At 58.3% G+C, this 25,364-nt stretch overlaps 1 protein-coding gene across 1 annotated transcript; it reads left to right on the top strand.

The window, feature by feature from the left end:
* Positions 1-185: 185 nt before the first annotated feature.
* Positions 186-24,184, top strand: LOC119090332 (AP-3 complex subunit delta-1). Its single transcript, XM_037213122.1, has 25 exons — positions 186-304; positions 6,064-6,253; positions 8,576-8,671; positions 8,984-9,112; positions 9,477-9,617; positions 10,085-10,214; positions 10,499-10,638; positions 11,371-11,444; positions 12,003-12,052; positions 13,221-13,614; positions 13,939-14,128; positions 14,877-15,101; positions 15,503-15,700; positions 16,225-16,407; positions 16,737-16,890; positions 17,382-17,471; positions 17,750-17,909; positions 18,485-18,716; positions 19,186-19,401; positions 19,858-19,995; positions 20,663-20,800; positions 21,157-21,270; positions 22,261-22,422; positions 22,972-23,091; positions 24,026-24,184. Exons 2-25 carry the CDS (start codon positions 6,152-6,154, stop codon positions 24,116-24,118), a joined length of 3,669 nt encoding a protein of 1,222 aa, XP_037069017.1. The 5' UTR covers positions 186-304; positions 6,064-6,151; the 3' UTR covers positions 24,119-24,184.
* The last annotated feature ends 1,180 nt before the right edge of the window (positions 24,185-25,364 follow it).

Genomic DNA, 25,364 nt, shown 5'->3' with positions numbered 1-25,364 from the left:
AGTTTGTTTCTGGTAATTTTAAAATACTTAGAGGGCTGCTGTTAGGTTGGTTCATTCGGTGAGATTAACTAAATTACTTCGCTAATTTTATCATGTTGAACTGCTATGAATATCATACGAAAATAGCTAAGCGTCACTAGGTTTAATAGTGCGAAAGTGACGCAGGCCACACACACACGCATACGCTGGGACGGCGATTTTCGTACCGTATGTGGGTTAATTTCTGTGAGACACTGCTCTGTTATTTTTACTTTTTGATTCGGGGAAGATTATTACTTCCACCTTGATAGCGTTTGTTTAGCAGGTAAGATTAAATGGGTAGCATTGCGTGAATGAAATTGATAAGCACGATGTGGCAAAGCACATCGTGACAACGAAACGCCGGATCCCTTGTTGATGGTCGTTGTTTTCCTTCAGTGTATCGTACATGACTGGAGGTCTCTGAACTTCTGTAGGTTTCTTTACGATTTAAAGTGTTTCAGAATGCGAACATGCAGCTTATGGATATCATTGCAGAGAAATTTACTTAATTAGTGTTCCACCCCAGTTGATAATCACCCTCACCCAATTCCATCAATCCTCTGGAACCTCACCGGGGCTTGTGTTGCTCATTTTAAGCTGTGGCACTTTTTTGGCTGCTTGGGGTGGTTAAAGGTGCCAAAGCAGTACACCTGCCTAATAGCATTGTGCTTAGAATGTGAATATTGTGGAATCATTATCATTATAATTATCATTATATTCATATGCTGCTTGTGTCAACCAAAGATTGTCATGTGGTGAACAGCAAATAGGTTTGTAGGAACATAGCAGAGATGCTCACAATATCAGAGACTTCATGATATCTCAATGTAATGTTGCTCAACTGGTACACATTTGGTATTAGTGAACATGTCTGTTTTCCCATTGCTTAGTTTAGATTGACCAAAGCACATATAATGTCATTATTATGAACAATTCACCTTTTATGTTATTGGATGATGGTCATACTAAAAAATTCTAAGCAATGTCACCTGCTGTGTACAGCTTTTCAAGTTAATTATATTCAACTTATGATCCAGTATGGTTGCAGCAATAGCCCATTTCGTTGTAGAATAACTGGGAGAATCAAGAGATAGATGGGTGAATATCTTGGCTACTTGTTTGTATAAAAACAAATATTGGTGCATTTCAGTCACAGACACTCTGCCCCATTGCACCCCAGACACATATCATAAAATGCAGATTGCAGTGTTGGATGCATATCACCATAAGGTAGTGTGAAAATAGATTCATTGATAACCATTTAAAAAGCAATTGGCAAACAACTGATATTAGTTTCATAAAAGTCATATGGCCAAAATATCAGTCCATCTATCTCTCAGTTCTGCTGGCTATTCTATGAGGGACAAGAACATTAGCACTGCCTTTTATATATATTGGACAATGGTAAAAAGAGCATATTTCTGAAGGCAACACAGTTAAAGCACTGCACAGTGCACACAGTCACAGAAACTGTGTTCTGCTGCACTCCTGACAAAGTATTGCTAAATGTGCTTTGTAGTGTTGGATGTCTGCCATAATAATGTAGTACCATTGAAAAAGAAAATGAATATCAATACAAAGCCTACCCTTACCTTAGCATGACACACTTTGTATTAGACAATCACTGGCCATTTGTTTGGAGTGGTTTCAGTATGCAAGAGGCATTGTGCTTAGGTGTGCATAATAATCTTATAATGCTTATGAGGCAAGAACTTGCCAGATCAGGTTTGTTGTACACATTACATTAAGGCTCTTCTTCATGTGAGATACTTAAGACTATTCTAAAATCTACATTTTCAATTTGTGTGTAACTGTTCTTACTTTGAATGGTGGGTTGCATTGTTTTACCTTACCTGATATATAGCATATAACAAATGGAGCAATACATACCTTTGCATGCTTTGCATTTTGGTATTTGTTGCTTGGTGCCATTTCTGTTTTTCATCTTAGGAATATTTTTGACTGCATGAGATAGGACATCCACATGCTTTGGATTGTTCACCAGCTGCAAGCAGGCACCATATGATTATTGTGATTTGCAGCCTTGGGACCAGGTGTGTGAGTGGTATTAACTTTTCTGACACAAGCTGTGTAAATGCTGGGACATCTGTTGGACTGGGTGGATCAGTTAATAAACCAGCCAAAACACAGGGGCTCATGAAATCAAGAGAGAAATGTCAAACAACATTAATACAATCTATTCCAGTGGTGAAGATGATTGGCCACCAGGGAGCAAAACATCAAGGTTGCAGAAGTGTTATCTGTATAAGCTTTCCTGCTTTAGACCACAGGCTCAACAGCTTGTCATAATAAATCATTGAACATCATTCAGCTATGTGTTAAATGTGTTGATAAGATAAAGAAATCATTAAGCTCAATGTCATGTCATAAGATCAACATGTCATGAGAAGTATTTTTTTGTTTGTGATTTAAAATGAGGAGCAATTTGGATGTGCAGTCCCATGTAATGTGTGACATTTTCCAGATAATCCCCTATATTACAAAATAATTGGATTTCCCAGTGTAAATTTAAGTTATGTAATCAATAACTATGAAGTGTTCCACTAAACAAGGTACACATTATATGTATTTTATTTAATTTTATGTTGTGCACTTTCAAAACAACTATGACTTATTTGAGGAAGTGTGGAATCATTGAATATTTGAAGGTGTTGTTCTTGCTTCAGCTGTAAAAAGGTTGTTTCTTTGCTAAACTCTCACTTCACAGCATCATGTTGAGTGTGTATGAATACAATTTTCTGCCTTTAAGCTGCTGTTTATGTTAGTTTTCATCTCATTGTGGAACCAAAAGACCAAACATGATGAAATGTGAGCCAACAGCAGGACATTTTGGGGTAAAGTGGTTTTCAGCACTCAATGAATCATACAGAGGTCTTATGTTCCACATCCCACCATAACTATGCAATACAATGCAAGTCTTTGGCCAATTTCTTATTATATGTGGTCTTAGTATGTAGCCCTATGACCTTGCACAGCTTTGTTCAAGTCAGTAGGTCATTTCACAACAGTTTATCAAGTCTTGTTTACAGGGAGAAAAATGTATGATGAGAAAGGGTCCATGTTTCAAGGAGATGTTATTGAAAGATCAGTCAATAGCAGGTAAAATGTTGGCTGTGCTTCTGTTTAATCAAGGGCATAATACAGCTCCACCTCTGTGAGGGAACAAACACATCTACCTTGCCCTTGAGGTCTGCTTGCAACAGTGATAGCATATCCAGGTGTGGTAAATAATTGGCTCATGATAATTTGTATGTAAAATCTCATCAGTAAGCATTCAGCTAGATTTTAAGAAATAAACAGGTTTCTGATCTGGACCAGAAGTCTGCCTCTGAGAGTGCAACTCAATCTGATCAACTCAGTCTGTAGGACCACAGCTGGTGCATGGACCACCACTGTCACTGCTGCTCTGCTGCACTCAACATGGGTGTGTGCATTATGGCTTGCTGTGATGTTGCACCCATCATCGTCGGACGATGGCGCTGCATGACAAACAAGCACACACAAGAGTATGTGTAGATGTGTGCTAAGCTGTGAGTGCTATGGCTTTCATCAACTCCTCCACCACCACCTGGGTTTTTCGCCACTTTCTTATCGCCTCAAAGCCAGTGGCTTAGTTTGACAAAACTCAGCGAATCTTGAACTTGTCTTGAAGCTCATAAACACTGGCTGCCTTTGTTATGTGTCTGTCCCCAATTTCGACTGAAGCTTAATGTGATGGTGCATTTCACTGCAAATACAGCTTGGTTGGTGGTGGTGGTGGTGCGGGGGGGGGGGCGGAGGGGCGGAGAGAAAGACCTTACCCTAGGATTGAGTCTGGCAAATTTTGCCTCAAGCACTGAATGTCTCATTGAGAAAGCTCAAATAAAAACATGGCTCTGTAGGGTTTGGCTTTTCCTCATCCATGAAATCTATGAACAACAAAACGTTTCGGTGTCAACTGACGGCACATTCACAACCTTTTGTCTTGTTTGGTGTCGAACGCTGCGTCATCTGCAGCCTGCTTGCTCTCCGTCCCCTGCGGCGTCCCACCGCCGGCCTGGGCCGCGCTCGCCCCGACGTCGCCGATGCGGCGCATCCGCGCGCGCCGCCGGGTAACCGCACCCCGCGGCGCGCCGGCCCCGCCGTGTGCTGGCGTCCTGTTACGGCGCGCCCGACCGACACCGGGCGCTGGACGCCGGACGCCGGAGACAGGCCGCTGCCGCGGGCGGTCCCGTGCAGCGGTGTGGAGTGTCGAGCGACGACCTGTCGGTACAGTCACGACATTGCCTCCCATCCCCGGGACACGGCGGCTCGGGCCGGCGCCGGCTCGTGCCGTGTTGACGCTCGGCTCGTGGGAGCGGGCTCCGACTTTCTCATGGCCTCGACAGGGCCGTGCTGGTGGCTGTCGGGCGGCGGACGTCCGGAAAATGTCGTCGTGTGTAGTCCAGAGGCGTGACGCGATGTGACTGCGCCATCGACAGGCCCTGTCGGGAGTCGTGTGGACTGGGCGTCAGGGCGTGCCCGGCGACTTTCAGGCTGACTCAGACTGCAAACTGCAGCGCGCTGCGGATTGCAGTGTGGCGCGGGAAATACTGTAGACATTGGACAGATTAGGGTTCCACTGTCAACTGACCTTGAGGCTGTGGGCCGTAACAGCGGCTTTTGTCCTGTCTGCCGCGTCTTTATCTGATGCAGTGGGCACGTATGAATAAAGGGCACGCCATGGCCGTGTGTAGGAGGTCGGAGTTAGCTTGTCCGAGCCTGGGAATTATTCATCCGTAGACCGGTCAGTCATTCGATCGTGCATGCTGTATTGGGTGTTAAATACGTGCGCGGTCCGATTCGTTTGACGACGGAGTGTTGGGGATAGTGCACCGCGGCTCCCGCACCTGAGCGAGAGCTGGCGATTTGCCTGCGCGGGGCGGGAAATAGTCTGATTGTGTGGCTGTATCCACCCCCGTGATCATGCCAATGGAGATGTGTTTTCGACGTCCGTGATTGTAGTTTCTTGGAAAAGGGGTGGGGTCATCAGGTTGCTGTGGTAAGGATCCACGCCGTAGAGACTTGGCTCCTTCAAGGCAGCTTCACCCATCCCCCGCCCCCATTGAAGCGGTGCTTCTCGTGCCTCCATGGATGTTGAAGGGCCTTCCAAATCCACGGAGTTGGTTGTGTCGCGCCGGTAGTTGCAGGCTACAGACCGTCACGGCACGTTTGCGATGCAATCCTTGATAATGTTTAGTGTCGGTTTGTCGCGAACTGCGTCGGGCGCCGACGCATATGGAACGGAATCGCAGCAGCCAGGAGTTTACCAAGCGCCAAAAGAATCGCCGAAGGTCGCTACGGACAGGAAATTTGATCTGAAGCTTGAGAGTACTCATATGTTAGGTTATCTATCGCGATAAGTGCGACAGGCATTGCAAACGAAATGCCGCCTCGCTTGCGTACTATTTTCTGCCGCTCGCGTCTCGTTTGCTGCGAGCAGTGTGATGGTCTGTCCTCACTGGAACCACACAGGAGCGGACCCTCCCCCCCCCGTCTTTAATTAAGACCTTCAAACGTAGGGCAACCCCCCAGGCCCCTTGCTATATGCCTTTGGTGGGTGTCTGACTTAACACTGCTGATTGCTCTAATGTGTGGTTCTGTCCGAGCCTGACCCGACCTGACCTACCATAGAACAGCATTGCATGAGCTTTCGCAACCCACGTTTAGTTACGCATTGACCGACAAGGCTCGTACGAAGCTGACGAGGCGTTCACCCCTAAAACCTCGGACAGGGCTCGTACGAAGCTGACGAGGCCTTACCCCCAAAACCTCGTGGCCGCCGTCCCGCGTGCGCACAGGCCCCGAGTTCTGTGCGGACCTGACTCCGAACCTCCCCCTTCCCCACCCCATCACCCGTGGGGCTAATGTTATGTATCGACCGGTGTCAGTCTGTGGGCTTGAGCTGACTGATTCCAACCGTCTCACTCGCGTCATGTTCCCGCCCAATGGCCGCCTACTGAACTTGACTTCGGGCCTGAGCTGACCAGCCTGCATCCCCAGGTGGCCGTTCGGCGCCTGCCCGCCTGATCTGACCTGGCCTGGCCCGACCTGACCTGACCTGACTCGACGGCTCGGCTCGCCCCTCATCATGGACGTGGCGCTGCGCAACATCCGGGGGAATATCGAGCGGCTCTTCGACAAGAACCTCACCGACCTGGTACGCGGTATCCGCAACAACAAGGACAACGAGGTACGTGGCCGCGCCGCTGCACACGGCGCGCGAGGTGGACCATTGGACGCGGAGAAGCAAACTGCGCGAACTGACTGTACCTTTCGCAGGCATGTGCAAGATGCGTCACTCATGTACCTTTCGCAGGCATTTGTGAGATGTGTGGCTCAAGCACTGCACCGGAATGGTGCGTAGTATCGATAGACGGTTTTGTGTTTTGGAGTGCTGGACGAAGGAAGAGCCGGTGTAATGCTCACGGCAGTGGGCCACAGACTACTCGAAAGGATGGAGGGCGTGGATTTCGGAAGGAAAAGATGGGCGGCACGAAGCTGTTCCTCTAACAATCCTTTTGGAGAGATCCATTTTGATCATACGTTTCACGACACCGGCCGAAACTCGGACACTTGTGGTCCAACAGTGTTTGCAGCGTCGTTTTGACGACGGGCCGGTCCGCCGCCGGCCCCGCCCCATATCAGATACCGCTAACTCCCGTGTTGTACCGCGCTCCGGCTCGGCCGTACGGGGGCCCGTATCGGGACGGGCCCGACCGTTATCCGTTATGGCCCCATCGTGGGCGGGACAGGCTCCTACAGTCTCCGTCGAGCGATCCCCAGACGGCGACGGCGCGGGCCGGCCGGCCGGTCGAGCTGCCCCGCCCGGCGCGCCCTGTTTACGTTAGCGCGTCCCCGTCGCTGTTATTGTAACCGCGTGTCCTCGAGTGGCCGTCCGATGTCCCCAGTGTACAGAGCGGCACGTGCCCGCCGCCTGAGGGCCCCGGGAGGGGATCGGCTGCTCCCTGAGCCGATGGTAGATGCGACGGGTTTGAGGGGGGGGGGGGACTCGGCCAGCCCCCGGCCCGGCTCCGGCTCCGGCTCCGGCTCCGGCTCCGGCTCCGGCTCCGGCTCCGGCTCCGGCTCCGGCTCCGGATCCGGATCCGGCTCCGGCTCCGGCCCCGGCCCCGGCCCCGGCCCCGGCCCCGGCCCCGGCTCCGGCTCCGGCTCCGGCTCCGGCTCCGGCTCCGGCTCCGGCTCCAACTCCCGAGGGCTCCCGTCTGTGGGCGGTGTCGATCGTGTGACGTCACTCGAGTGGGCTGTTGACCGCCGAGAGCAGAGCTTACTCCAGGGACGAGAGCGTTAGAATGGGATAGATCTTGCAGCCGAATCGATACAGCTATGGAGCAGAGCGGCGGTGTGTTTGTTCGCGGTCAATTGAGTCCAAGCTAGCTGTGGAAGGTAATGCTCTATTGGAGCACATTGAAGCAGGCGTCAAATATGATGAAATAAGCTCCCTTATAACCATTGTACTTTTAAAGGTGGAAGGCGACTCTGGACAACACAATTTCTCTTTCGTAAATGTGCTGCTCAATAGGTCATTGTTTGGTTGCCCTACTGCACCTTGCACACTATTAATTGAGTCAATTAACGGCCGATGTATCCGGAAATTCTGCTCACGAACGCCAGATAGGAACGACTCGACAATTATACTTTTGTTGGCCTTGTCGCTGCTCGGCTAATGAAATATAAGGATTTAGATAACGTCGTAATCTAGTCATGTACGCTTGAGTGACCTCAAAATATCCTCCCTGAAAAAGTATGCCCATCTTCGCGGGCGTGTATTTCAGGAACTAGAGGGCTTTAAGTCTCAATAAGGGCAGGACTGTGAATTGCACCGGATGATCTCCAAGATGGCCATTTCAGTTCAGACCCCCACGCAAATGTGGAGCACTCCTTCAATCACCTCCGCGGTGCATCTTGTATCGCCTGTCCTTCGCTCGTAACCGTGCTTGATGTGAGCGTCGTCCCGTTTTATGTTTGGGCTATCTCCACGTCGCCAGAACCGTTATTTGTGTTCTTTTTTCTTCAGTTTCCTTTCACGCCAGACATCTGCCCATTGGGTGATTGACATATGAGCCTGTCTCCCGGAAATTCCTGTTTATGTGGTTCGACTTTGATATCTGTAAAACACCCGCCAAAATTATGTATATATATATATATATATATATATATATATATATATATATATATAATGTACCTTTGTATAGTAGAATAAGAACGTGTGAAATTCCTGGGGTGGCCATCAACAAAAAGCCACCCAATCAACTGATGGGGAACATTTTTAGTGAGGTTTTTGCGGCGCACGGGTCGTTTTTAATGGACTCGAACTGCTGCCGGAAGCCCTGGTGTCATTTTCATCTCACGTTGTCAGTCTCACTATATTCCTGTGAGCATGTTTCATCTCACACGTCATCTGTCTGACATCTGTGATCGGTCCCACCGTCGAGCCTTGGCGATGTGACGGGGCCGTCACCCTGTCCGCTGACCTCACTCGCCGCTGCTCCCGCAGGCCAAGTACATTGCGCAATGCATCGAGGAGATCAAGCAAGAGCTGCGGCAGGACAACATCGCCGTCAAGGTCAACGCCGTCCAGAAGCTGACCTACGTGAGTGGCTTCGACGGCAGCCGTGTCCCGACACGGCAGCGGCCGGCGCCGTGTGTCGCCTGTAGCGGGCGCCGGAGGGCGCTGGTGTAGCTGTGTCCCGACACGACAGCGGCCGGCGCCGCGGGTCGGCTGCGGCCGGCGCTGGAGGGCGCCGATGATGTCTGCTCCGCTGAGTCCGGCTCCCATTCTTTCGCCACATCGCCACAGCATTCTCTGTCTAGACGATGTGTACGGCGTAGTTAACAGCTCTGGTTAGTACATTGATGCACCCCTGCAGCGTGGACGTGCTGACGCTGTCGTCGCCGCCCTCAGATCCAGATGCTGGGCTACGACATCAGCTGGGCGAGCTTTAACATCGTGGAGGTGATGAGCTCGCCCAAGTTCACCTATAAGCGCATCGGCTACCTGGCCGCCTCGCAGTCGTTCCACCCGGACACGGAGGTGAGCGGCCGGCCGCTCCGGCGCGGTCATGGTCACGAGGTCTGCAGCTGTCCGGCTAGTGTCCCCGACTGCGTGTCGTTCAGAGCGTTGGTGAGCGCCGCCGAGTGTCGTCCGCCCGGTTATTGCCAGGGTGCAGCAGTGATGGCCCGTCGTGTTCGTTGCGTCTGCGTGGGCCCTGTGAGAGCGGGATGTAGCTGCAGCTTCACAGATGCCGCGCTCCCCTGGGCGCGTTCAGCCCCGTCGGGGCACACCGCAGTGCCTGTTGTGTTGCCCGATCGGTGTGGCGGCGCCCGGGGTGGACCGGCGCCGCGCGACAGCACCGGCTCCGGCGGCGGGCCGTCTCACGACTCACGACGTCCGCCAGGTGCTGATGCTCACCACCAACATGATCCGTAAGGACCTGAACAGCCAGACCCAGTACGACTCGGCCGTGGCGCTCACCAGCCTCTCGTGCTTCATCTCCACCGACCTGGCGCGCGACCTCGCCAACGACGTCATGACCCTGGTCAGAGCCGCGCCGGGTCTGAGCGGGGGGGGGGGGGGGGGTGAGGGGTCCTGTCGTGGGGAGGCCCGTCGGCGTCACAGGCGGACGGCGGTGGAGCCGCGAGCTCCGGCGGCGATCTGCGGTTACGCTTGTGGTCGTCTCCGCGACGCTGTGGGGGTGGGGGGAGGGGGGGGAGGGGGGGGGGGGGGGACGGCTGGGTGGTGCGCGGTCCGGCACCCACCTGTTGGTAATCCGTGCGTTACCGGGCGTCACTGAGCTCTGCTTCTGTTTGCTGGGAACGATTGTCAACGCATTCAGGGGCTTCCCGGCCGCCCGGCTGACGGCCACACAGGTATTGCACGACTCCCGCCTGTGTCGCGCCTTTGGTATGGGCTTGAGCCGCGGACCCGACCTGGTCTGACCTGGCCCGACCTGAGCACCTGACTCGACCTGACGTGACCTGACCTGGCCCGTGGCTGTGCACCCAGCTCTCTTCCACCAAACCGTACCTGCGGAAGAAGGCGGTGCTGCTCATGTACAAGATTTTCCTCAAGTTCCCCGAGGCGCTGCGTCCCGCGTTCCCCCGGCTCAAGGACAAGCTGGATGACCCGGACCCGGGTGAGGGCATCGCGTGATGCTGCACCTGGCGTTTGGTCGTGCCGGAGCATCGGCGGTTCGCAGCAGTGACGATCTGTGGATGTTGAGGCTCCTTTCCTGCCGCGGGATTCAGGCGTAATCATGTTTTAAGACACGAGCGACATTATCACCGTGTTGAACATGCTCGGCCGCCGCTGGGCATCCGCAGTGTGTGTGGCATGATCCGGTTATCGGTAACTATGTCGCCGATCAGCTTGTGCGTGCGGTGGATGCGTACGCTGGCTGACGGCTGCGCCGCTCTGCAGGTGTCCAGAGCGCGGCCGTCAACGTCATCTGTGAGCTGGCCAGAAAGAACCCGCAGAACTACCTGGGCCTGGCTCCCGTGTTCTTCAAGCTGATGACGTCATCCACCAACAACTGGATGCTTATCAAGATCATTAAGCTGGTAAGCGTCTAAAGAAATCCGCCTGATCGGACAGAAAGTAGCGATGAATAATCTTACGATCAGCATGTTCCAGCACATCGTGTCATGCATACAATAACGCGCGCACACACACACACATATGCAAACCCAATTTCAAGTGAATGCTTCACGTTCGTATCAGGTGTGCACTAAGACAGGTGAACTGTGGCTTTGAGATGTGTGGGCTGCACCGTACTACACGAGTTGTGTCACCGCCATGTTTAGCAGATAGTTGAAACCCATTGAGAATGGAGGGATCCTTCATATTGCAGTTCTTGCCACTGCTCACGTTTTTCTAGCCCTGCCTACCCCACTTTTCTTCAGTCGATGATTACACTGACAGCGCTTCAGCTATTACACTCTGAGCAGTTCTTGTCATGTATCAGTCAAGATGCGCGAGGGATCTTTTTGATGACAAGGAAAACAATTCCGGTCGCATTTTGGCACGGTGCTGTGCGAGCAACAAAGTGGTGCCACGATGTGGCAAAATCTTATACCCATCAACAGCTTATCTGTCTGAACTACATATCTATATATAGTTGAGTATATAGTATCTATATGTAATCTATAACTATTTCATCGGAACAGTCCAGCAGCGGGAGTGAGCGAGCAGTGGCAGTGGGGCAGTGAGACACCTCGGGTCCGACGCGGGCCTGCCGCTCACCGGCCGCCGACGGGTGGGGCCGCCGGTCTGACCCGTCCGTTCGCCCGCAGTTCGGCGCGCTGACGACGCTGGAGCCGCGGCTGGGCAAGAAGCTGATTGAGCCGCTCACCAACCTCATCCACAGGTGAGCGCGCCGCACCGAGCCTGACCACCAGCGGGCCACATGACAGCCCCGTGCGCCGGCTGGTCATGCACCAGACCTGTGCCCGGCCCAGCTGCTGCGCGTCTGGTGCACCGTGTGTGCGGAGGGGTAGTGGATGTGCCCCAGTCTCGTACTCACCAGACTGAAACAGATCGCGTGCCAGGTGCGTCACTTCGACCGCGTGCAATAAGTCCGTTAACAGCTATGCACACGGAAATTGACCTGCGCAACAGGCTTGTGCACAGTGAACGGTCCACCAGCATGTCATGCACGTTGGCCGGTGTTCGCCATGCACGCGGGCTGTTGCCCACCTAGCGGACGGTGCGTTCGTCAGTCGGGTGCTCTGACGGGTGTGGCGGGGCGGGAGTTTGGCTGACGGTGGCTGCCTTTGTTCGTGCGTCTTCCGGCGAGCAGAAGCAAGGCGGGGCCCTGTCAGCCACCGAGCCGGCCGGCCGGGGCGGGGCCCGGTCAGAGCGCCGAGTGGGGGCGGCGCCGCCGAACCAACCGGCCGCCCTGCTGACCCTGCGTCCTCTGTTGCAGCACGTCGGCCATGTCGCTGCTGTACGAGTGCATCAACACCGTGATCGCAGGTGGGCCTGCTGTGTGAAAGGGGAATGCTCTACTGGTGAATTATCGAGGCGTATATAAGCTCACTTATACCTTTCGGTGTACTTTTAAGTGGAAAAATGCTCTAGACAACGTGATTACTCTGTTTGGTAAATATGCTTCTCAGTACGCCACTGTTTCATGACAGTCATGGTACCTTGCGCTACATTGATTGAGAGCCAATTGACCAGTATGTCTGGAAATCGCCACGAACGAACGCCAGATATGGACGACTCGACCACTATATTGTTCTTGGCCTTGATAGCCGCGTGACAAATGGAATGGCAGGATTTGAATGATGCTATTATGGCATCATGGATGCCTAGGTGACCTTGAAATGGTCTCTCCTAAATAGTTGCATATCTTCGCGGGTGTGTAGCGTAGCAACTAGAGGGGTTTAGGTTCTGAAGCGGGTACGCATGTGAAATGCATCGAATGATCTTCAAAATAGCTATTTCAGCCCCATACAAATGTGGAACACGTCATTTAAACGGGCGTGGGTCACGGCCTTTCTACGAACAAGGGAAGGGGAATGGGGGTCTTGCCACGAGCCCACTGTTGCTGTGCATGGCCGTGTTGCGACCTGGTCACGAACACTGGCCACGGCCACGAACCCAACTCCTAGTCAAAACCCTGTCACGAACTCGGACCGATTATAGGTGTACCGTCAAGGGCTTGGGCCCTGTCCCGGTACTGACGCGAGGTCGCGTCAGGGGCTCGTGCGCCATGCAAGCCCCAGTACTCAGCAGTTGCTCAGCTACAGCTGCTCCGCGGTGTATTGGGGTCTGCGACGGGGCGCGTGTCTTAACCGTGACCTGGAGCGAGTCCCTCGCATTAGGTTTAGCTTCCCTTTGGGGTTAGCGTCTCATGCTGGACGTGATGTCTGGACGGGTTTCCCCTCTATCTGGGGGCTTGAGTCAGCGCGCGTCACGGGCCATGATCGTATTCAAACCCTGATCCGATTTCCTATTTTCCTGAGCTGTGCGTGGGTGCTCACTCTCACCTTGGCCTGATGCTGTTAACCAGAGCTAAAGTCTCCTCCCAGAAGGATTGAAACCAAAGGCTGCCACGTCGGCTCTATAGCGTGATTGGCCGTCAGTCCGCGGTCCGGCCGAGCGCCCGCTGACCGATGTCGACCTCCGCTGCCGGCAGTGCTCATCTCCATCTCGTCCGGCATGCCCAGCCACAACGCCTCGATCCAGCTGTGCGTGCAGAAGCTGCGCATCCTGATCGAGGACTCGGACCAGAACCTGAAGTACCTGGGCCTGCTGGCCATGGGCAAGATCCTGCAGAGTCACCCCAAGTCAGTAACGGTGCACAAGGACCTGATCATGCAGTGCCTGGACGACAAGGACGAGTCGATCCGACTGCGCGCGCTCGACCTCCTCTACGGCATGGTGTCCAAGAAGAACCTGATGGAGATCGTGAAGAAGCTGATGGTGCACATGGATCGCGCCGAGGGCACCACGTACCGCGATGAGCTGCTCTCCAAGCTTGTCTTCATCTGCAGTCAGAACAACTACCAGTTTGTCACCAACTTCGAGTGGTGAGTGTCGATGGCGTACTGCCAGTGCCTTTGCGTCATCGGTCACGTGTGGTATTCAAGGACACGGCGAGAGTATTGCCGCTTCGTCGGATAGCGTGCTTGATAAGCTGTTCTGTTGAGTTATGACTATGCCCTGGAATTGGCTCTCTGGCTGGCGTTCTTGCCTCTGAAGGCTCATTTTCCACGCGTTCTTCACAGCCGTCGGCGCTGATGGCTGCGCCCCCCCCCCCCCCCTCCTTCGGAATTTGTACCCGTTGCGTCGCGCATTGTCGTGCTCCCCAGACACCGGACACCGCCTCACCTCTTGCTCCTGCTGGCCTTCAGGTACCTGAGCGTGCTGGTGGAGCTGACCCGGATCGAGGGCTCGCAGCACGGCCCGCTGGTGGCGGCGCAGATGATGGACGTCACCGTGCGCGTGCAGGCCATCCGACACTTCGCCGTGGCCCAGATGGCGCTGCTGCTGGAGAACGCGCACGTGCTGGCCACCGCCGCGCACCGCAACACCATGCTGGAGGTGACCGTCCGCGCCCCTCTTGGGTGGGGTGGGGGGAGGAGGAGCTGGAAACGTGGAGACACCTGTGGGCCCGGCGGCGCTGGAGGCGATGCGTTTAGCGGTATATGGGTGTAGTTGGGCGGGGTGTATTGTATTTGGTATGCGGGTGGCAAGACAGCCGACGGTTGTCGCGATGCATCGCCCGCGGGAGTGTTTTGGGCATTGCGCCAGGGTGCAGCGGCTTCATTAGCGGCACACGTGACTCGCCGGTCGTCGGCGCTTCCCGCACCTCCCGCCATCGGCAGACGCCGTCCGGCCCAGCTCTGCCCGTTGGTTTGTTGTTGGACGTTCGAACTTGTATGGCTAATGGTGTCGTGACGCCGGACCCTGGCCGTCGCCTTGAGCCCGCGAAATGTTCACGCTGCTGTGGGGATGCGAACCTGGGTCCGTTGCCTTAAAGCTTGGCGCGTTGTTGGGTACGCCTCCGAGCCCGACGCCCCTTCCCTCCCCGTGGCTACCACCATCTTCCATGGCTGCTCGCAACAAGGGCCCCATCGTCCCGCACCCAGTTCTGGTCATTGCGGACCATCGACCCGGCAGCGGTAGCAGCAGTAGACCCCGCAGGCCTTGATACTGCAACAGCAGCAGACCCGAAGACCCCCGCAGGCCGTAACCCTGTGACAGCAGACGACGGCAGCCGCAGCAGCAGCCGCAGCGGCAGCGTCACCGCACTGACCGGGCACTGACCGGCGCCGCCGCCCCGCTGCAGGTGCTGTACGCGGCCGCCTGGATCTGCGGAGAGTTCTCCGAGTACCTGCCCAACATCCGCTCCACGGTCGAGTCGATGCTGCGCACGCGCCCGGCCAGCCTGCCGCCCCACATCCTGGCCGTGTACGTGCAGAACGTGCTGAAGCTGTACGGTCGCATGCTGGGCCGCGCCGAACAGAGCGAGCAGCCGGAGGACGTGGACGGCGCCATGGTGGAGGTCAACCAGGTGGGTCACGCGGCGGGGCTCGGCACGCGGCGCCGCGGCGTGGTGCTGGACTGAGGTGGGGCGCGCCGTGGGTTGGATTGATTGTGCACGAGGGAGGGGCCAAGCGGTGTGCCGTTGCAGAGTTGTACTGAGCATTGGTGTGTCATTGTAGGTCAGTCATGTGCTGTGTGAAACAGCCAGGTGGTGGCGGGGGTGTCAGGTTGTTTGTGGTCTCTGTCAGACGTGCTGACATGTGTCACCCGCGGGTGCACTGCGGACAACCCAGGGACGCTAGCCTTCGGTACGCCCGCATTGGGGCTGAGACCGTGACTAACCGTGACCGACCGCGGCTGACGGTGACTGACGCTGTCGGGCTGTGGTGGCATCAGTGAGCGTGACTGGAGCCGCGGGCTGGCCGCCAGGTGGCTGAGCTGATCGTGGAGACGCTGCCGGCGTTCGCGTCGTCGGCGGACCTGGAGGTGCAGGAGCGCGCCACCTCGGCGCTGCAGCTGATGAAGACGGTACAGAAGCTGCAGCAGCGCGGCGAACGGCTCGGTCAGGAGCTGCAGGAGCTCTTCAGCGGAGAGCTGAACCCGGTGGCGCCCAAGGCGCAGCGTAAGGTACGCCTCGCGGGGTGTGGGGCCGGGCAGTGGACACAGCGCCGCACTCCCAGGTGGCATGGCAGAGCCGAGCACACACACCATGTCAAGCCATGTTAAGGCATATTGCGTGGGGGTAGAATCAGAGTGAGCGACATGGTGGGTGACGCCGCGGGTTGTCGATGATCTGTGGTGCTACCGGGGCTCATGTTCGGCATGGTAAAATGCGCCCACAGTTTCATCCTTGGTGGCCTATTTTGCCTCCATGGAGTTGTCTGCTGCCATATGCTAGCCTCAGGGCTGTTTGTCAAAGACCAGGCAATGCCCTATCCGTCCTCAAATATGAACGGGGTCGTCTCGAGTACCGTGCTTATTACGTCAGTGCTGATCCCTCTGCAGACCGAGGAGGTAAACCAGGCCACAGATAACCAGTCTCTCCCGCCGCTGCCGGCTGGTGTGTTGCTGTCCCCCGCCCCCTGTCGGCTGACCGCCTGCCAGATGACCTCAGCTGGCCCCTGACCTCGTCTGACGTCGTCCTCCGCCAGGTGCCGGTGCCGGAGGGCCTGCGGCTGGACGAGTGGATCAACGAGCCGTCGGACGAGTCCGGCGACGAGCCGGACGCCGGCGTCGACTACGGTGTCGAGGTGTTCGTGCGGGCCGAGAGCCGAGCGGCCGGGCCGGCGGCGGCCGAGCGGCGCTACCAGCCCACCGCCGAGGAGCTGCAGAAGGTGGGGCGGCCGGCGGACGGGCAGAGGTGTCCAGTGGAGCCATCTCTGTCGAGAAAACGGCCCTTGAGCCGGGATTCCGGGATTTCCCGCGGGACTTGCCGACAATCGCTGCCAGCTAGTGTTTTTTGTTTTGGACGATTACCATGCTATGCGATTGCAAAGGAGGTCTTTGTTTGTGCTCGTTCCCTGGAAGCAGTCGTCGGGGCGTGTAGTTTTTGTCAGCACACTCATCGGCCACGAGGCCGGCGGGAGCTTGCCACGAGGGCTTCCCAGGTGGTGACGCGCCGGGCGGGGCGTGACTGACGCGCTCACCCCGCTGACGTCCACAGAGCCGGGAGGCGCGCGTGCACGAGCAGACGCACAACCCGCACTACCTGAAGGGCACCGTCCAGTCGTCCAGCAACAACTACAGCAGCATGGCCGGCGAGCTGGCTGACACACCCGTCCAGCAGCTGGACCTGGACGTGCCCCTTCGGATAGGCGGTGAGTGGCGAACCGAGCAGGGGGAGGGGGAGGGGGCTGGGAGACCGTGCCGGGACTGGGAGGGAGAGTGGTGGGCGTGGGCCTGGAAACACTGGAACTCGATGTATTTGGCGTGATGTTTTTTGGAAGGCTCTCGCGTCGGACTTTCGCCTTGAAGCCTTGATGAGCCTGGGACTGCTGATGCTAGGTTATTACGTCTATTGCCAGCTGGGAAGAAAGGCGCCTTAGTTGTCATGTGCAGATGTGTAGTAAGTTCACGGTGTTTTTCGGATTTCGCAGATAACGGCAGTTGGGTTTGCAGATAACGGCAGTTGGATTTTAATACATCAACCAAATAACTGAGGGTCGTGGCGATAAGTGTTATGCCTGCCACCCTGAGATAGTCCCTGATACCGCCTCGAGGACTGGGGCGTGGGTCTGTTCGCGAACAACACGACTAACGAAGTGTGGGTTGTGCTGGATCTGTACCGACGCGTGCCGGTTTGCCGCAGGGTTCGCCAATTCAGACGACTATCTGAAAATGCAGAACAGATCCTACAAAGCCAGTAAAAAGAACAAGAAGAAGCGATCCAAGAAGAAGCGTACGTATCGCCGCTGTAGCCAGCCGGTTTCATGGACCAGCTTCATGGGCGTGTTGACTGGTTGAACCGAACACAGTCAAGCTGGAGCCAACTGAACATGACACGTCGCTGTCGCTCACGCAATGTGCCATGATGTCGTGCCTTCTTGTCGGTCCGGTAACACTGGTGTTTGTCACGTGCCTCAGTTTCACTTGCACATATAACCAAGACTGTAGCACGCCTCCGTTGAGCTGGGCGGCAGTGGCGGCGCGCCGTCTGACCGTGCTCCGCGCCGGCAGACGGAGCACAGAAGTCGTCCTCGGAGGACGAGGCGCCGCCGGTGGTGCACGAGGTGAGCGTGGGCGGCGAGATGCCGGAGGGGGCGCGCTCCTCCGAGGACGAGAAGGACGCCCGGCCGGCCGACGATCCGCACCGCGCGCTCGACATCAACCTGGACGAGTGAGTGGCGTCGGCCGCAGCCCGCGGCGGCTGTGATGCTGTAGTGTGTCGTGAGCAGGGCCGGTGGTCAGCAAAGCTTCCCGCGCTGCTTGAAGTCGTGATCGCTGTAATGCGAGTCCACAGAAGGTAAATCTATTGACGGTATTGGTGTTCTGCGTGACGCTGATTTGGCGCTCACATTATTTTTGGAAGGTTTTGTGATGCGAGATGTGACATCTGTTGTCTCGATATGATGAGACGGCAGGTGTCGCCTCATCAAGCCCCGGCCAACGTCACTGGCTGCAGTCGACGCCGGGCTGCCGCGCGCGGTCAGCTGTGCCACCTGTGCGCTGTCTGGCCCGCAGTCTCTGACGAGTGACGTAGCATGTGAACATCTCGAATCTGAACCCCCTACGTGGCACGTCCGGGTTCACTACCTGGCTGAAGCGCTCGCCTCCGGTCACTAACACGACCGCGTTGATCGCCGGCGCGCCGCCGAACGGTGACGCGGTGACCCGCGCCGCATATACTTCACCACAATAACACACCGATTAAAAGCGCGGCCCCTGACGCGGCGGCGTCTGTCTGGGCGGCAGGCCGCTGGCTCCAGACGAGGTACTGCCGGTGCGTGCCCACCGGCAGCCGGGCCGCGCGCCGCCCGCCGCGGCCGCGCCGGCCACCACCGATGCCCGCGACCGCCACAAGAAGAAAAAGAAGAAGGACGACAAGAAGCGCAAGTCCAAGAAGGAGAAGCGCGCGCCGGAGGAGGAGCGGGCCGAGCCGGCGCCGCCGGCCGCTGCCGCCGAGGAGAACGGCAGGAAGCCGGAGGTGAGGCGGCGGGCAGGCTCTCGGGGTGCGGCAGGGCCTCAGATGTGGTGGGAGCGTGGTCGGGGTGTTCCCGCGCCATCTGTGGGGCTTTCGTCGATGTTTCCGTTCCGTTGCCGCTCCGTGGCTGAGACGGAACCTGCTGCACGCAGACCTACACGGAAGGTCTACTCGGTCGTGCGTTCTCTTGCTGTAAGAAACGGAAGTTCGAGTATTCGGTATCGTTCTAGCTCGGCTGTTTAAAACGTACAGCAAAAGCCCAATGTTTGATCCACGCCGTGGTGATTTTTATGTTATTGTCCTGGATATCATCGGCCGCGTTCAACGGCTCACTGTTACGATGCGCAACAGGTCCCGTTACGCATCGTAACGGGACATGTAGCGGCGGGATGCACCACAGCCAAATCCCACAGCTGACACGACAAACCTAACAACAAAGCTGCCGGCGTAACGAACGTGGCTTCCTCCTCAGGACGACATTGAGTTTTGGCTGAGCGACATGCCGGCGACGGCGACGCCGGCGGCTGCCGCCAACCCGGCGGGCACCGCTGGCCCGGCCGACGGCGCGGGGCCGGCCGGCACCGCCGAGCCGGTGCCGCCGCCGAAGGAGAACGGCGAGCCCGTCTCCAACGGCGCCACCAAGCAGAAGAAGCACAAGTCGTCCAAGAAGAGTAAGAAGAATAAGAAGGTGAGCGCGTGGGCCGTGGTGGGCTTGAAATGGATGAAATGAGTGGATCATGAAGTGTAAAAGTCGTAGGACAAAGTGTTCGGTTTGCTGTAGGATCGCATCGTGCTTGGAGTGTTGGCAGATCATCTGGAGCCATTCTTGGCAGGAACTGAAGACACTGGGCTCTGCCAATGTATGTTCGCACGGTGTGTCGTTGGGTAATGGGATAAGGTTATTGTGAACACACTTGACGTTCATGTCTTGCAAAAACTCGTTGAATTTCCGTACTTCGATGCGCTATTTCGTCCTCAGGTTATTTTCATAAAAGGTGTGGCTTCTCAGTTGCTCTGTGTGTGGGGGCACCACACGTTGAAGTATGCTTTGCTTGTCAGCGCAGCGTATGAGCTGTGCCGGCGCCCAGGCCGTGCCCGTAACGCCCAGCCGAGCACCTGCTGTGACCATGTCCCCCGGCGGCAGGAGAAGTCTGGCCGTCTGCTCGGCTACGAGGAGGCCGTGGGCATATCGACTCCGAGTCACGAGGTGGTGGCGCCAGGGCTGTCCGACCTGCCCGACTCCCGTCTGCAGCCGCTGGCCGAGAACGACCGACTGAAGCTGGTGAGTGGGCCACCCCTGGCGGGTGGCCACCGCCAGTGACCGCGCTGGATGACTGGGGCTTCATGGATTTATCAGGGCGGCGTTTTTGACGCAGAGATATTGATTTGTGTGACAGGACACCTCCCATGCTGCTAGCTGGATGTAGCTGAGGTGTGGCGAAAGAAAATCTTTATTTCATTATCCGAAGCGATGAGCGCGTCCTCGCGTGCCGTACCGACTTCACGGCTGTCTGTGGCGGTTACCGCAGTGAGCAGACGGAGGGGCGATGTCTGGGGTCAGTGGGTGGTGTCAGGCGCAGTGGTGACGTTGGTGACATGATGCCGTCACGGCCGCTACAGACACCAGCTCAGCTGATCCTGTGGCTGCCGATCCCGCCACGCCCCGCCCCTGCCCGCCCCGGCCCGTCTCGGCCCGTCTCGGCCCGCCCCGGCCCGCCTCGGCCCGCCTCGGTCCGCCCCGGCCCGCCTCAGCCTTGCCTCTCTCCGCCCTGCTCCGCTCCGCCCTGCCCTGCCCTGCCCTGCCCTGCCTTGCCCTGATCTGACCTGTCCTGCCCTGCCCTGCCCTGCCCTGCCCTGCCCTGCCCTGCCCTGCCCTGCCCTGCCCTGCCCCGCCCCGGTCATCGCCGCGCCCCGGTCGGCTGCCGTGTGTGACCGCCGCCGCCCGGCAGCTGTACGAGCCGAGGGCGAGTCCGACGGACGACGACCGAGTGACCGTGGCCGTGCTGGTCACCAACAAGAGCCCCGAGCCGCTGGCCGACATACAGCTGCAGCTGGCCGCCAGCGACGCCGCCGAGCTGCTGGAGCAGGTACGGCGCGCCGCCTGCTGCCGACGCGGACGGAGGCCGGCGCGGCCAGGCGGGAGCTGGGGGGCGTGTTACACCGTGACGGCTACGGCCATGGTGATGCGGGGTGTGCTGACTTGAGAGTGGAAGGAAGGCCGTGAAGATGACAGCGGAGCAAAACACGCAGTCGATGTTCACGCAGGCATGGCCTTGATGCGGTCTATCTCCCGATGAACTGACCGAAGAGTGTTCCCGTGCGACCCTGACCCGATCTGCTGCACTGTCGTCTGGCCGCCGGCCTGCGTGACCCCGTCATCTGGGGCGCGGCTGTGCGTCCGTCGGCCGGCTGTCAGCAGCGCGCCGTGCCGTGTCTCCGCCAGGTGGAGCCGTTCTCGCTGGAGGCGGGCGCCAGCCGGGAGCTGCTGCTGCCGCTCCGCGTGCGCGAGGTCACGGCGCCGCTCAAGCTGGCTGCCAGTGTGACGTCACACACCGAGGTCAGCGCCCGGTCACTGGCAGGGGGAGGCTCCAGCTGTGTATCGCTGCCGGGCTTGCCGGGAGGCGTGGGCGGCGGAGGGGATGGGCGAGACGCTGCGACGTGAGCGGCTGCAGGGCTGGCTCGTCGGCCGGGTCGCGTCCGCATCGACAGGTCACCTGTTTGTGTGGAGCGGACTGTGCCGCGAGTCGGGCAAATCCCGATATGTTGGGGGGGGGGGGAATCTTGTGCTCTGCCGGCGGTCTGTGACCCCTCCCCGTGCCGCTACCGATACGACCGTAACTCTGTCCCCGGCTAAATGCATGACTGGTCCGGACTGACCGCAACCCGGGGCTCACCTGACTGGGTGATAATAATCCGTATCTAGGCATAATGCGGTGGACATGTACCCCGACCACCGGCTGCTCCCTGCTACCAGTCGGGGGGGGGGGGGGGGGGGGATCCGACCCTGGTTTATTTCTTAGTAATTGGCGCCTCGTTCTGACTGCAACTTGACCCTGGCCTGACCCAAGCCCGGTCTGGGTCTCGGCCCTAGCATTCGTCTTAACCATGACCGGGACCTTAAACCTGACCCAGCCTTGGAGTCCTACCCAGATCTTGACCTCAACCCGGACCCTGACTTGACCTAATCCTGCCCCTGGCCTTGGCCGTGATCCCGGTCCTGGCTCTGGCTTTGGCCCTAGCCCTAGCTATGGCTCTGGCTCTGGCCCTGGCTCTGGCTCTGGCCCTGGCTCTGGCTCTGGCTGTGTCTGTGCTCCTGCCCCTGCTCATGCCCCTGATTCTGCCCCTGCCCCTTCCCGCGCCCCTGGCCCTGCCTCTGCCCCTGGCTCTGACCCTAACCCTGGCCTCTCCCCTGCTTCTGGCCCTTTCCCTGTCCCTGGCTCTTCCACTGACCCTGGCCCTTGCCTAGACCCTGTCTTGATCTGGCCCTAACCCTGACCCTGACCCTGACCCTGACCTCACCCGTGACCGCTGCCTACCGCCTCGTCAGTCGGGCGGCGACACGCTGTCGTTCAAGCTGCGGCTTCCCTGCACCGCCCTGCTGGTGGGTCAGCTGGACGACAAGCAGCTGTTCTCAGACCTACTGGCCGGCGACCGGCTGACGGCCCGCGCCACCTGCCTCGTCTCCGAGGTCACCGACGACTTCAACCAGGTCAGGCAGGGGCGGGGACAGGTCACGGGGAGGTGGTGCTGGAGCAGGAAGGGCTATGGGCGAGGAGAGGGGGGACAGGTCAGGGGGTGGAGATATGACAGTGAACAGCAGAGGTCGGTCACGAGTCACGTGCGATGGAGACAACTCAAGGGAGGTACATGGTCGGGGTCAACTAGTGTCTGCTCAGGGACCAGTGAGTAACAGGTAACGCCTTCGACCACATCAGAAACTTCGCGAAGCGCAATTCAGGCATGGCTGGAAGAAGGTCGATGACGCTTTGACCTTATCGCCGGCCCATTACCAGATGAAGCGGGGCGGAACTCCGTTTCCATCATGTTTTGTTGCATGACTGGCGAGCCGACATTTCGTCGCGTCACAGTCCCGCGCGTCAGTCGGCGCCGGCGCTAGTTTCACGTGTCGCTGCTACTCCGCCAGCCATTGCCTTGACTGTGCGTCTGTCTGTGCGTACTCCTGCCGGGCGTGGTGTGCCGCAGCACCGCTCCCGTCCCCGGCCGACTGTTGACAGCCGCGCCGCGTCTCACCCGCCAGGTGCTGCGGCGGGTGGCCTTCTGGGGCCGACACACAGTCGTCGAGCAGATCGACACGACGGCCAGCCTCTACAGCCGCTCCATCTGCGGCGACCACGTCTGCGTGCTCGTCAAGCAGCTGGTCAGTGCGTCGGCCGCGGTGTGGGGGGCTCCCTGCGGGCCCTGTGTGGTGTTCGGCCGCGGTGGGGGGGGGGGGGGGGCTCTGTGTGGTGTTCGGCCTTGTGTGGGTGTTTGGTTGCCTGCGCCGCGCGGACCTTCCCTCGCTGCGTCAGCCGGCGTGAGGTGCGGTGCTCGTCCGCCGGCGGTAGTGCGGACCGCCGTCCCCTTTCACGTTCTCGTGGCGCTCGGTCTTCACATTGCCACTCCTCGGCCGTTCTCGCTCGTGCTGCGACCATCCGCGGGACGGCACGTGCCCTGTCGGGAGGCGGGGAGTGGTGACCCGTGCCGCACGTGCGGCTCGCGCGCCGGCGTCGCCGACCGGCACGTGGCGCCGGCGACTTCCCTGCCGCCTGCTGGGCTTTACGCTGCCGCCGGCCGACGTAAAGTCCGCCTCTCGGCCGGACGGTGCGTCCATGGCACCCCGCCGCGCTGTGCGGAGCCGGTGCACTCGGTTCGGGCCCAGCGTATGCAAGGGTCCGGCCGGGGTCTCGGGAGCCAGCACAGGGTCGCGGGCTCACCTCAGCTGTGCGTGCGTCACCGGTGGCGCCCCGCGGAACCGCGCACTGCCCGTACTGGGTTCGCTGCGGCCGGGCCGGGAGAGCAGGGATGCGGTGAAAACTGGGCCAGGGGCGGCGGCGGCGGGCGGGACGACCGCTGATGGGAGAGCCGATAGTTGTGGTCGGGTGGGTGAGAGACCGTTGCTTTGCGCGGAATAGAACGGTGGTCTCATGCAGCGGATGAAAAGGTTGAATGCGGTTCGGTTGCGTCACAGCTGCTGCAAAAGTCCGTCACGGATCCATGTTGATCACGTTACCGGCTGCTCCTCGGTGTGAGCCGTCCGTGCTGATCTGACCTGACCTGACCTGACCTGGCGTGACTTGACCCTGTATGTACAGGCGGCCGGCCGGCTCGGCATCGACGGCAAGGGCACCAACCAACAGCTGCTCTCCAACGTGGTGGACGAACTGCGCGCCATCGTCGCCTCCTAACTGAGCCGTGTGACGTCACACCCCGAGTCCGATGACGTCACGGGCGTCCGAGGGGCGCCGCGGGGCGAGGACGCCGTCCGTGCCAGGCGGCGGGCGTCGCCACACGGCACGTCGCCGGGCGTGGCGCGCGCGCAGCGCGCGCCCGGGGCCGAGCGACGCCGCGACAGATCTGCCGCGGGCCGAGTGTGCTTCGGGAGGGCCGGGTGTGACCCGCCGCCCGTTCTCCTCTCTCTATCTCTGTGTGTGCGCGTGCGGTGGGGCGGGCGCGGCGGGCGGCCCGGGCCGCCGTCCGGCCGAGACTCACGGCGTCGCGGACCGCCGGCGGGCGGGTCACGTGGCCCGGCTCGGCGGCGGCCGCCACGCGCGCCCGCATTCCAATCTTGTTATCGGCCGACTGACTGTACATAGGGGAGCTTTTATATTTAGCCGTGCGCTGGCATGGGATGGTTGTGGGACCGCGCCGTGGGTGAGCCCCCCGGCCGCCGTGGCGCGCTGTCGTCCGGTGACGCTGTTTATTTGTGCTGTTGCGAAGGCGTGTGGCGGACCGCTATTTTTCGGGAGGGGACGGTTAGAGCATAGCGAATGATCTATTTTGTTCCCGCCTTTGTAAAGTCTATTGTGTACCAGGTATATCATTAATCGGAAATAAACTATTCTCACTAGTGGGACGGCTTTGGGTGGAGGCGTGGTGCGGCACCGGATGAGAATGGTGTCGCCCCAGCCGAGGTGACGCTGGGTCTCGAACAATCGGCAACAGGCACAGGGCACTTCTCAGTCGGACGTCCAGAGAAAGCTCGCCACAGTCCGGATTGACACTTATTTCGTGTCGGCACGCTGGCTGACGTAGAGTGGGGGCAGAGTGCGGGATGAAGACTGGCTGTGTACCGGCGTGACCTCGAGAGTTCTGCGCAGATGTCGCCACGGACGCCGGGCGCGCGCCTAGCGAGCACGAGTGCCGCCGTGATGGTACGGTTTTATTTGGCACGCACTTTTAAACGAAAAGCCTGGTATTGTCTGCCCTGAGGGGCATCCGACTGCTTCTCTTGTGCGCAGGTGTTTCTGCTCAATAAAATACAGGGCCCAAAAGGTATCGAAATTGAAAGCACGTAAGCATTACCGCTTAAATGTGTCACGCGCCAGCTAAACACGCCCTTAAATCCGCTCCAGCATGCTGCGCGCCTTTTCACACCCGACAAGTCCGATATTCGCTGGCGGCCGTGTTTGCGGCGGCGCGCACGGGCTGCCG

The sequence above is a fragment of the Pollicipes pollicipes genome, unplaced genomic scaffold (assembly GCF_011947565.3).
Source record: "Pollicipes pollicipes isolate AB1234 unplaced genomic scaffold, Ppol_2.1 Scaffold_3087;HRSCAF=3621_pilon_pilon_pilon, whole genome shotgun sequence".
In the NCBI taxonomy this organism is placed as follows: Eukaryota; Metazoa; Arthropoda; class Thecostraca; order Pollicipedomorpha; family Pollicipedidae; genus Pollicipes; species Pollicipes pollicipes.
Note: the sequence above shows the minus strand (reverse complement) of the source record. Positions and strands in the feature narration are given on the sequence as shown.